We start from the raw sequence: 13,186 nt of genomic DNA, 5'->3' as shown, positions 1-13,186 counted from the left end.
CACAGTACAATCCTTGACTGTATTCTATGATTCCACAATTCTATTTAAATGACAGATACAATTCAGCCTGTTTATTTTCCCATGTCTAACAAAATGCTTCGCAGTATACTACCAGTTTCCTGTTAGAAAAAAAAATCAGCTTATTTATACTGTAACCTCAAAACTAAACACCTCTCTGGTTACATGCACATTGCAGATCCCCTGAGGTTTGTGTGTAAAGAGCATATTACATAATAAAAAAATATGTTAAAAGTTATAATCAGAATACTATTACTTTGGAGGAGTTCTAGGAATCCCATATACTTAACTGAGACATAGACCAATATGAATTATATGGATTTTTGTAATATAGGAACTGGGCAAGTATTGTTCATGGCTTAGGATTTTGGGATGCGCAGCTCTGTTGCTTTGAAAATAAAGAATTCCCTATCTATCTATCTATCTATCTATCTATCTATCTATCTAATCTATCTATACACCCACACCCACACCCACACATTTGCAGAAAGAGAGCCCAACGTTTTTTGGTTCCTAATGTGCATAACTCCCACCAGACTTAGTGAGGTGGCCTAACTCAGAGTCCCATTGGTTTCAACAAGGCTTAGCTGTGTGCAGGAAGGCAAGCACAGGGATTGCAAGATGAGCTCAGCACACTAATAGTACTCTCCTGATTTTTATTAGTGCCCAGTTGGTGATTCATGTTCACATGCTGTCTGGACTGAAAATAAAACCCCACAAGCATAACTTTTTCTGCTCAGTCATTTACCTTCTTTATAGAAGCCTGCAGCCAAATAATTTGTAGGATAGTTCAGCTCAAAAAGTAAAAATTAGTCATCCTTTTTTTTCTTTTCTTTTTTTCTTATTGCCCCCTTAAAGTTGCCATGTTCAAATGCTGCTGTAAAAATACTAACTAGCAGAATTTTTCTGTCACAGATAGATTCTATCAGGGGTTGGCAATTTGTGGCCCTCCAGATGGTCTGTCCTACAACTTCCACCATCCCTCATCATTAGCTATGCTGGCTAGGGCTGATGGGAGTTGTAGGCCAACAACATCTGGAAGGCCACAAGTTGTTCACCCTTGCTCTAGACCAAGAACAATTTCACGTAGCCACTCTGCCTCTTGACCAGTCCTTCAGAGACTTCACAACCACAAATAACTATACTTATCTTCTCTCTCTCTCTCTCTCTCTCTCTCTCTTTCTCTTGTGTGGCTAATAGCAGCTTTTGGAGGGAACTTAGATTGGGAATACACAGAGAAGGGTTAAAACCCACTACTCGAGTATTGCTACTCTGATCAAATTAGTGCTCCCATCTGCCTACTTCAAAACACATTTTTAAAATGCAGGCAATTCAATCACATATCTCCTTCATCACATCTAGTTTGTCTGTAACTCTGCACTGAAAACAGCAAGGAATATGGAACAAGGTCCACAATAAGAGATTTAAATCAGTGTGAAAAAAGAGCATATAGTATATTTCACTAACCAAGTCAAAATAAGGAACATTTCTACCAACAAGTATTTAAAACATCAGTAATTAGGGAGGAGGTTGCAATATCTTGCTAACCTTGATGGGCTCTCCATGTGGAGACATCACTTCATCGGACAGCTCCATCATCTTCAGTGCCATCAATGCAATCTGAATGGCATGGGTCTCACTTTCTTTGTGCAAGCCTCCAGCCACACAGTATGCATCTCCAATGGTTTCTACCTACAAATTAGAATGCATATCTTACAAAACAAGCAAAATAACATGAAGACAACACTGGGCACAATTTAAAGTGCTTTCACTAATTCTGTCCCATTCAAAACCCAACCACCTAGTCCATTTCCGTACTTGAGATAAATGTGAATTGGAGTTCTGCCATGCTAGTTGTAAAATGCAACTTTCCAACTGCTAATTTTGAGTTGCAAAATTGGGTTTATAGAGGTTGTTCATTATGACAAAAATGCTATTATCTTAAAATGTTTATCCTTCATTCACAATCTGTGTGGTTCTAGCAGCAATTTGCAAGGCACCTACTCATGAACAGTGCTGAAGTCAATAGACCTACTCTGTAGACCTAAATGTGTTGAGGACTGCAGACCTAGGCATATAATTTGCTAAATTACTTATTCCAGAGCTACACCATCATCTTCTAAATTACATTATGTCTCCCACATGGCTGCACATACAGCCCACTTTGCAGACAACTTATGTTTCATTTTCTGAATATCATACTCTCATCCTTTTATAGTTTAAGGTCTGTGTCAAAATAGCTTTTCAGATCCCATTCATTTCTTTACAGGCTTGCTTTCCCTATCTAGAAAGCCAAATTGATACAATAAATTCCTCACCTTGTAGACATCCAGCTCTCCACACTGGTAATCAAAGCGAGTGTAGAGCTCATTAAGCATGGTGATAACCTGCATAGGTGAACACTGGGAACAGATTGCAGTGAATCCTACAATGTCAGAAAAAAGCATTGTGACATTGTTAAATTTCTTGGCCTGCACAACTTGTCCCTGCCAAAGCTGCTGTGCGACTTCCCCAGGAAAAATAGAGCACAGAAGATCTACTGTTTTCTTTTTCTCCTCTTCAAGAGCTTGATGTGCTTGCTCAAGAGTAGCTTTAAGCTTCCCTAGCCTTTTCTTCAGTCCATCTTGAGCTCTGGCTTGTTCTCCTATTAAAACAACATCCCTAAGTGCATTATGAATTGGAATATCTGAAAGATATAAGCCACGTCCTGTAAAGTCTTCTAGTCTATCCACACAGGGAGATCCCAAGAACAAAATGGCACTAGACTCAAAAATGTAGATCATCTGTCCTTTAAGGTCCATAACCTGAAACAATGAGAGAAACAGGAGGTGATGTGAGAATTCTGGAGGAATGGAAGGCAGTGACAGTCAACTCTATTTAGCCCATCATACCAATTTTCTCCCAAATGGTGCTTCTGGGTTGGAGCCCCAGTCATTATAATATCCTCACCATTCCCCCACCCTAAACAGCTTAAGGGCATAATCCTATGCATGTTTAGACAGAAAAAAGTCCTACAAGTCCTACATGATGGGATAGAATTTAAAAATTAATTAATTAATTAATTAAAAGAAAAGAATGGTAATTATTCAGTGCTTACCCCTGTTGACTTTTTTAGAGTGTTGTCCCCTCGTCTCACCCTTATAGTAAACTGCATGTTCAGCATTGTCATGATCCCACTAAATGTGCAATTAATTTTAGGGGCCAGGATTTCAAACCACTCATCAAAGTTTGGCTTTGCTTGAAATTCTCTCCTGTTTAACAGTCTTCTTATACCATTGCCAATTTGTAGAATAACCATATCCTTGTCAAACATGCAGTGAAATGGAAATGTCTTGCAAAACATAGAAGCAGGAATTACGAGAGAAGACTGAGGTTTACACGGTGATAAGGATGGTTTTGCACTTTTGACTCGTACAGAGTACAACAAATATGGCTGGTTAATAAACTCAGTGCTGTCTTTGCAGAAGCAGGGGGGCATTGCCATCACTTCCACCTCTGTTTCATACAAAATGTGAGCTGCTGCCTTTATAATGCCAGGCAAGATGAGGCTAGTTGTTTTCTTGGGAAAGAAATAGTACACATTTAAGTAGTCTGGGTCTTTTTCCAAGCATAGTATGGAGACCTCTTCAAGTCTACCCCTTTTTTCTGCTTCGTGGCAGTGGACACTCTGCTTCAGAAGAGTACTGAAACTATTCAAAAAGTCTTTGAGAGTCCCTCCGACAACTCCTAGGATGTGTTCATCTTCTTCGTAACATATCTTGAAAAGTTCTTCACCAAGCGATTCCTTTATAATGTTTACTGGGACCCCTGCAAACATAAAACATTTCAGTCACAGGTATTTCTGATCAGGCTCTGAAAGCATCTACACTCATTCTCCTGAGACCTTGTATGGTAGGAGTAGTACTTGCTCACCTTGCGCAGCTATTGATATTAAACAAAAAATTGGTGAACTTTTGTTATAGATAACACTGATCAAAGATGATCAAAACAAAGTGGATTTGACTCAACTAAAAATGAAGAGCCAAACTCAGTGTTTGGCAGCAAACACTGGTCTTGGAGCCTGGATTGCCACTTCTCCACTGGAAAGTACCACCTGTGGTGTATGTCCAAGTGGCAGAGTAGAAATAGCAAGCAAGGGAGGCTTAACCATTCCCTCATCTATTGCTTTTCTGTTATAAATACTCCCCACAAAACCTTTTCCCCAGATGAAATGGCAAGCAAACATATGGGAACATAGCAACTGGGGGAGGGGCAGGATTACAGGGGAAAGTTGTATCTGGGAGAAATATTATACACTCCCCATCTGCTCCCGCTTGCCTGCCAATCACAGCTGCTTTGTAGCAAAGTAGCGACTCCATGGATTCCCAGTCCATGGGCTGGATCTACGCTACTGCTTTAAATAGCTTTAAAGCAATTTATAACAGTTTTGACAACTGTATATGGAGTTTGTCCTGGGTCCCAACAATTGTCAAAATTGTTATAAAGCGCTTTAAAATGCTTTAAAGCAGTAGTGTAGATCCTGCTCATGTTGGCAGCCTAAAGTTTCATTTAGTCAGCATATACTGTTAGCTTTGTTGCTGGGGAAATCACCATGCTGCAGAGAAGTGACATGTGCATTCCAATATGAGATATGGGGAATGTGCAGCTCCCAAACACTTTGTGGTAAAAAGGACAACAGAAAAAGAAAAATAGCAAAAGGGTTTACTGAGGCCAGATCTACACATAGCAGAATATAGCAGTATGAAAGCGGTATATGAGAGGCAGGAGCCACACTACTGCTTTATAGTGGTATTGAAGTGCACTGACTACTTTTGGGGCCCATTGACACTGACCATATACTGCTTCCATACCACTATATCCTGCTTGGTGTGGCTCCTGCCTCTTATACACTGCTTTCATACTGCTATATCCTGCTTGGTGTAGATCTGGCCTGAATGGACAGCACTGTGAGGGAATGGGGAAGAGTTCCTTCTATTTGTCACTTAAGTATTAGGGGACTGTTTGAGTAGTTCTCATTTAAGTGGGACAGAAAAAATTATGACAGAATGTCATAAATAAATATGTCACCAAATAAAATGAAACTTTAAAAAAGTCATAGTCTTGTAAAATTTAAAATAATGTATTACGTCTATTGTTGTACATCATCGTGGAGTCAATTTGATAAAGGGGTCCTTCATTTTAAATAAATAAATAGGCAGGAGTGCAATGCCCATGCAACATTCACTATCACAAGAGATGGGCTTGACAAATGAATTGCTATCACAAGAAACCAGAAAGGATAACATTTTCTCAATGAAAAAGTATTGTGGTATGAGTGCTGGAAAGATGGAATTTCTTTGCACCACAAGTATTTCCTTAAATGAAGAAACAATTGCATCAGAAAATATCTGCTCATATTGTCCACCACATATGTAAACAAAAACAAGTTTGAATCAACACATCTATTATGTGGAGACTGCAGTGTTAGCGCTGAAGACAATCTCCTACTGTGTTCCCAAAATATAAACTACATAAACATGACCAATCACTATTGTTGGTCATTTGCCTATTTAACTGCATCCTTTCCTTTGCACTGTAGGTCCTGTGGGGGAAAGAACATGTCACTTTAGTGGTCTGTAAAGAACCTAATCCACCTGGGATGTTAACTAGTTAATGTAACAGCTAATGTTACCATAAGCATTAACTAGTTGCAGTAGTAGTAGTAGTAGTAGTAGTAGCTATTTATAGACATCTCATTACCTGCCACATTTGCATGATCAATGATTAGCTTTTCAAAGTCTTCTTTATCCCCAAAATTCCTATATAAGAAGCAAAACAGAATTTTTTAAATTAACAAACCTATAGTAAAAACTAATTAAACTAGAACTGAATAAAATAATTACTAATAAACCAAAAATAAACTATTTAATTGTAATATTATTATTTTGAGAGAGAACTTTAGATTCTAATTTACTCCGAAATTATGCTTCTCAACTTTATCAATACACTATGCAATTTTGCACAAACACACTTGAGAAAGCTTACGCTTTTACATGTGGCTTTCCCACACAACCAATCTACTCCAGACATCCCTGCTCCTGTATAACCACTAGCAAAAGGGCTAATATTATTCTACATATCTTACTCCCATGCAATTAGAAGCAAATCTTAAGCAGGATTTACAGCCATGTAAATTAGTTTTAAATTATGGTGCAAAATGTTTCCATTACAGACACAAGAATATAACAAAAGTATTTTAACTTCCACAAGTGGCAGGCTCAAAGAATTGTCCACACTGCTATGATTCTGTGCCTTCTAGTCTGATTCCTGACTCCTAAGGAAAAAGCTAAATATATAACTAAATGAATGAAAAAGCCAGATACTTTAAGCTGTCGTTTTGCCTGCCTCAGGACAATCCTGTTGCTCCCACTTGAAAGACAGGCAAATAGCACAAACTGCCTTCACAACACTGAAAACAAATCCATAGTACTCTAAAGGGAATATTGCTTAAGATTCAGCCTTAGTACAATGATGGTACAAAAGATAGTACAAAAGATTTCATTGTCTTGATGTTAAATTATTGTCCAAAATCTTCACCACTTCAGTGCTTGAAGCGATGCTTGGCATTGGACTCAAGTTCAACAACACAGAGGGCTGTTACAGCAGGGATGTAGACTTCAGGCTTGTAGGATCTGCTTTGTTTTCTTAAGAGAACCCTGAGGTCTACCATCTGAAGCCTGGTGCAAAAGATATACACCTAGAATGAAAGAATTCTGGGCCCAGGCCAGGAGTACCTGAACTGAATGGAGCTCACAGTCCTTCCTCACAAACAACTATTCCTGATTACCCCAAATGTTCTTCATTTCACCAGTATAATTTAGGACAGCGTGGTGGTGGTGTTTTGTTGGTGTTATTGTTGAACAAGTGGGAGTCAGAAATCTTTTCCAATCCACTGCAAATCACCCAGAGATCTTTTAGAAGACTCCAATCTACCTTCGTCCCAGCCCTGTGTTACACAATCTGTGCAGTCATGATAGTACATTACATTTTATTAGTTTAAGTCCATAAATTTCCATAAGTCCACAGTGTCAATCTACAAGTCACTCCATCAAGCATAATGTAAAGCCAAAATTACAGTAAATAAATATTGACAGAATAATTTATCTCTTAAAGTTACTCTCCATAGTTTTGTCAAAATTGTTCAGTTTAAACTAAGAGATGAAATGACATGATATGGATTAGCTTTGGAATGCCTAGTGTCCTACTTCCTGGTTGCTAGTTAAATATGTTTTGCTTTTGCATTTATTAAATGTTACAACCATAAGTAACTTACCTGATTTCTTTTATTTTATTATTTGCTAGTGTTCTTTGAAATGCAAGATATAACCTTTCAAACTGGAATGAGAAAAGGTCATATTAATTCAAAGGATGTTTAAAAATTTAATAGTCAAATTAGCATAAAAAGACTTAATCAGATCTTTTAAACAATGAAAGTGAGGGATGGAAAGGATCCCAACATCATTTAGCCATGGCCCCTGTCTCCATGAGTTAAATCAAGTCCACATCACATATTAAGTAGAAAGAGATATCTAAATGCAACCCTTACCTGCTCCAAACCACATCTACACATGCCCCAGAAGGCTGCATGCCTTGTGCTATGTGCTACATATTGTCAGCCACCCATTAGATCAATTGCAGTTTTTGAAACTGTATTCAAAGACAGCCTCACACAGAGTGCAGTACTGTAGTGCGTACTGACCTGAAAGTGACTCATGTATGAATGACCCTGGTCAAGTTTGGTTTCTTCAAAAAAGGGCAATCCTAGTAACCCCAGCCACCTCTTCATCCAAGATTAGGACTGAATCCAGGAGCTTCCCCCAAGCTGCAAACCCAATGTTTAAGGTGGAGTGCAATCCCATCTAAATCAGGAGCACCCCTTTTTCTAGATCACCAGAATTCCCAACTAATAGTATTTTTCTCTTGATGTCATTGGGGTATATTGTAGTATGATTTCACTAGGCTCATGTTGTGCCCTGACCTGTTTTCACTAGTTCAGGGCTCTACATCAAAGTGTCAGCATCTGCAATTGGATCAGGAAGATCACATGGTACATTCCCACACCAATACAATCTGCAATTTTGGCCCAACAACAGTGTTACAGAAATTGAGTTCTTGACCCCCTCAACTAATGTGGTATTCACATGTCACTTTGCATAGAAGAAGATGCAGTGCACTTATATCCATTAGATATACTCCATTTCCACAAAACCATCCGAACATATTGATTAATGTTTCCTCTAAGAGAACTCTGATAAACACAAATAGTTCCCAAGTATGTGCTTGCCCACCTTTGGCTCTATCCATTGAAATGAAAGGTAGATTCCAAACATGAAACAAGAGAGCAAGTGGAAACTTAAAGAGTGAAAGTCTTTACATAGAAGGCGAATGCTGCAATACCCATGTTTAAGTCCCTTTATATAATCGCTATATAGCCTGGGCCTCCTTTCCAAGCTGAAAATCTGCCATTTTGGAGTGGTTTTTTTTTGTGTGTCTTCTATGGTCTCACAGACTGGTAAGACACAGAGGTATCACGCACAGAAAGAAGTTTGATTAGTTCTTTCCCATGAAATACGTATCAGAATTCCAGAACCATAGGACAGTAACCAACTGTGTCATTCCATTAGCACAAGAGAAGAATCCAACTAAAGATCTTTGTGAAAGCATGGTTACAGAAGTGGTTGTGCATTATGTTTGTGCAACCTGTTGTGCATTACTCTTGTGTAACCCTTTGCACAATCCATTGCACAACCATAATGGGCAAACACTTACACAGAGGAAAGATTCCGTGGAGGTCCCCTAGCTCTATCTGAGTTTGTGGAATGACACTGTTGAGTACTGCCCACAGAATCAAAGAATGGGAGGGGTTTTGTAGGCCATCGAGTCCATCCTGCTCGCTGCAGGAAATTCAGAGCTAGGACATCCCCCAACAAAAGGCTGTCCAGCCTCCTAATATCAAAGTCAATATTTCAACAGAATGTATATCATTGAAACTACAAACTCTCTGATTTTTTTTAAAAAAAATACCAAGCTTGGACACTTATATAGTATTTATGTCTTTAGACAATTTTATTGTATAACATACAGAAATTTTAGACAGCTGTTTTATGAAGGGAAGAAATGGATGAAGGAAAGTTATGCTGCCTCAAGAAAAACTTTATTGTTAATGTAGGATGTATTTCACAGTTGAAATAAAAAAGAACTAAGCTAATGTTCTTCCTTATTAAAACAAGATGTAATTAATATTTATATCTAAACAGAAACAATATGTGAAGGATTTCCCAGCTATTTACTTGACTCTGCAATGCCTTTTTTTTTTTAACTCAAATGAATTCAGCAAACAAAACCCCAAATGCATTCATTGGTATCTTGAATTTCATCAAATGCTATTTTGGGCCACACTGTACCCTCCTCATGATCCTAACACATGGCCTCTCACTGACGTCAATGGAAGCAACATGCACTGATCCGGGGCATGATAGTGACCCTCTCTATTATGGAGTTTTCCATGTGGAAAATGGGTAACATAAGCTGATCGTGCCAACCAGCCAGTGAAAAGAGATGTTAACTTTTTGAAGAAATCTAAGACCATCTAAGGAGATGGGTGCAATTAAGTGCCTATTTTTTTGTCCCCACATATAGTGTTATCAGTGCCACTGCAAGAATATGCATATTTGTTAGTAATGCTGGGACACATTTAATCAGCCAGTATAACTTATCCACCACACAAGATTCGACAGGCATTTCAGTATGACTTTATAAAAGTCTTCATCTATTTTACAGCTGGAATAGGCAATACAGTGCATTCTGCACGTGGAAGGCCACAAGTCCGATCCCTTGTTAAAGGATCCCAGGCAGTGGTGATGAGAAAGATTTCTGCTTGACAGAGGCTGTAGCTAGACCTAATGTTTATCCCAGGATCATCCCGGGTTCGTCCCTGCATGAGCGTTGGATGCCCTGTGTGGCACTTAGATGAACAGGTTTGACCCCAGGACAATCCTGGGATAAACCTTAGGTCTAGCTATGGCCAGAGCCTGAAGAACTGCTGACATATGGGACAGACTTTACCAAAGACAGATAGATCATTAGTCTGATTCAATATTGGGAAGCCGCTTGTCCCACTAAACGATGCTCCTAGACACTACTGAATTTGTTTCTTGTCCCACTTTCCCATGGATTTATAAAGTGTTTTTGAGATATGTGTGCCCTTCCTACAACTTAAACAGGGAGAAGGTTTTTTTAAAAAAAGATATTTAATCAAAAACAGGACCAGCACTATATGTAAAGACTTACAGTATATGTAAAGAATTGCCATATAGGCCCTTTCTACACCTAAGGGTTATCCCAGGAAAATGGAGGGATCGTCCCTGCCTGCTCCTGGGATCCCCTGTGTGGCATTTGGATGCACAGGAACAATCCCGGGATGATACCACGATATAGGGCTGGTGTAGACATGCCCATAGTTAGCAAAATCCCTTGCGCTGGACAGTGTATAGGATTTCTGCACTGAAAGCTGATGGTTGTTACCCTTGACTTCACAGTTATTTTTTACTTCCCAGTTTCCACAAGCTATTTTTTTTATTATTGATCAACAACTTCGTGTCCACGATATAGCTTTTAGCAAGCACTATATAGTTATCATCTCACCTACTGTGCTCATTACAAGCCACACCCCTCTGCACAGCTGTACTAATTTATACAGAAGTAACTCCAACTGATTTCAGTGGGAATAATTAAAATGGATTGTATCCAAAGGTTTTGTTTCACTCACGCAATGAGCTTTGGCACACAAAAGGACTCCTTCCTTTCACAAAATACTTCTTCTGTGAATAGAACCTCCTTCTATGAGCAAAGCAGAACCTTTGGATGCAACCCAAATAGGCATGTTTAAGAACGAACTTAAGAAATGGTGTCGATCATGTTGTCCAGCAGAAGGATATAACCTTGGCAGCCACAGAAATGCAATAGGCTGAATTACTGTCATTAAACGAGGAGCAACCCTAGGGCATGTCTACATCACAAGGGTGTAGGGGGAGGATCGTGGACTTACCGGCTCCGCAATCCTCCCTGGGTGTCCAGATGGCCACTAGATGTCCTGGAAGGATGTTGCAGCCACCATTTTTTTTTAATGAGAGAGAGGAGTGCACGTGTGCTCCAATGAAAAGGTAAGGGGGAAAAAAAACACTGATCCCACTTTCCCCCTAATGGGCACAGAGCACCTGAAGAGCTCCATGCCCCGTGCCCAGTTCCTGCCTCTTCATCTTTACTCATGAAGAGATGGGACGAAGCCAGGATGACCGCCCACACCTCCCACGGTCTTGGGACGATTCCGAGACCATGGAAAAAATTGGTCTAAACGCCATCCCATTTATCCCAGGGAAATGAAGGGATCATCCCTTCTGCCCCCGGGGTCCCCTATGCATCTTGTGGATGCACAGGGATGATCCTGAGACAATCCAGATATCTCAGCTTGGCTGCTTCATCGTCGTTTGAAACTTAATATGGCAAAGACTGAATTGCTTGTTTTTCCTCCTAAACCTTCTCATCTCTCATTCTCTCTTACTGTCAATGATGTCACGCTTACTCCAGTCAAGGAAGCTCGTAGTCTTGGCTTTATATTTGATTCCTCGCTCTCCTTTATTCCTCATATTGAGGCAGTAGCTAAATCCTGTCGTTTTTTCCTGTATAATATTGCCAGGATTCGATCATTTTTGTCTGTCTCTTCTGCCAAGACGCTTGTTCATGCACTGGTTATTTCTCGGTTGGACTACTGCAACCTTCTTCTCTCTGGCCTTCCTTCTTCTCACATCAGTCCGTTGGTTTCTGTTCACCACTCTGCCGCAAAGATCATCTTCTTTGCTCGCCGCTCGGACCATGTTACTCCACTGCTGAAATCTCTTCATTGGCTTCCAATTCACTTCAGAATCCAATATAAACTTCTCCTGTTGACCTTCAAAGCTTTTCACGGTCTAGCTCCTTCCTATCTCTCCTCTCTCATCTCACACTATTGCCCCGCTCGTGCTCTTCGCTCCTCTAATGCCATGTTTCTCGCCTGCCCAAGGGTCTCTACTTCCCTTGCTCGGCTTCGTCCATTTTCTTCTGCTGCCCCTTACGCCTGGAACGCTCTTCCAGAACATTTGAGAACTACAAGTTCAATCGCAGCTTTTAAAGCTCAGCTAAAAACTTTTCTTTTTCCTAAAGCTTTTAAAACTTGATGTTGTTCGGACTTTATACTGTTAGTTTTACCCTACCCTGTGCCTGTTTACCCTACCCTGTGCCTGTTTGCATTCTCTTCCCCTCCTTATTGTTCTACTATGATTTTATTAGATTGTAAGCCTATGCGGCAGGGTCTTGCTATTTACTGTTTACTCTGTACAGCACCATGTACATTGATGGTGCTATATTAATAATAATAATAATAATAATAATAATAATAATAATAATAATCCCCTGGATAAGGACATGCCCTTAGTCACCAAATACAGAATAGTGCCAACATACTGTTGGAACGTGGCCAGCAGAAGCATAGGCAGGATGAGGATGCTTTTAGAGACCATTCAACAACCCTAAGCCTATTGTTGCTCTATTGGCACAAAGCAACATGCCTAAAATAAACTTGATGGTTAACCATGATAATAGGATTGCAACCAAGACTCTTTCATGCTTTACTGCAGCTGGTTCCTGTGGATTCTTTTGCCTTCCTAACATTCAGAAATCCAAAATGAAGTGCCCTGGCCCAGTCACACAGATCTTTCCTCTTCTCTGTTCCAGCCAGGCTTGATTAGGTGATGAGGACCCATGTGATTGGAGCCACCCACAAGGTTCTGAGCTTCCAAATGTGACTGTGGATGCATGTCCTACACTACTACTGTCACCAGCGAAGGTGCCCTGAAACACAGCAAAAGAGGCTGTTCTTGTCCACTTAAATGCAGCTCTGATTCCACTGGCACAAAGTATTCTCTACTCTCTCTATGGCTAGGTTGCTATCCTTTGTAAATCTTGTTAGGAAGCTGCTAAGTCAATATCTGAGTAAACATTTCACATCTGGGGTACTTTTATCACCCTATTCCTTTGCCAGAACATAGAAGAAGTTGTGAAATAAGATTAAATAAATGCAGAAGGTTTCAAGCAG

General features: G+C 39.8%; 1 protein-coding gene across 1 annotated transcript in view; it reads right to left on the bottom strand.

The window, feature by feature from the left end:
* The window catches only part of GUCY1A1 (guanylate cyclase 1 soluble subunit alpha 1), a 40,170-nt gene that overhangs the window by 10,712 nt on the left and 16,272 nt on the right, over positions 1-13,186 (bottom strand). Inside the window, exons 3-7 of the mRNA XM_063135173.1 lie at positions 7,331-7,392; positions 5,758-5,816; positions 3,116-3,825; positions 2,337-2,822; positions 1,567-1,710 (exon numbers count right to left, since the gene is read on the bottom strand). Of these exons, the coding sequence (XP_062991243.1) occupies positions 1,567-1,710; positions 2,337-2,822; positions 3,116-3,825; positions 5,758-5,816; positions 7,331-7,392 (1,461 nt within the window). The remainder of the gene's footprint in view (positions 1-1,566; positions 1,711-2,336; positions 2,823-3,115; positions 3,826-5,757; positions 5,817-7,330; positions 7,393-13,186) is intronic.

The sequence above is a fragment of the Elgaria multicarinata genome, chromosome 10, assembly GCF_023053635.1.
Source record: "Elgaria multicarinata webbii isolate HBS135686 ecotype San Diego chromosome 10, rElgMul1.1.pri, whole genome shotgun sequence".
Lineage (NCBI taxonomy): Eukaryota > Metazoa > Chordata > Lepidosauria > Squamata > Anguidae > Elgaria > Elgaria multicarinata.
Note: the sequence above shows the minus strand (reverse complement) of the source record. Positions and strands in the feature narration are given on the sequence as shown.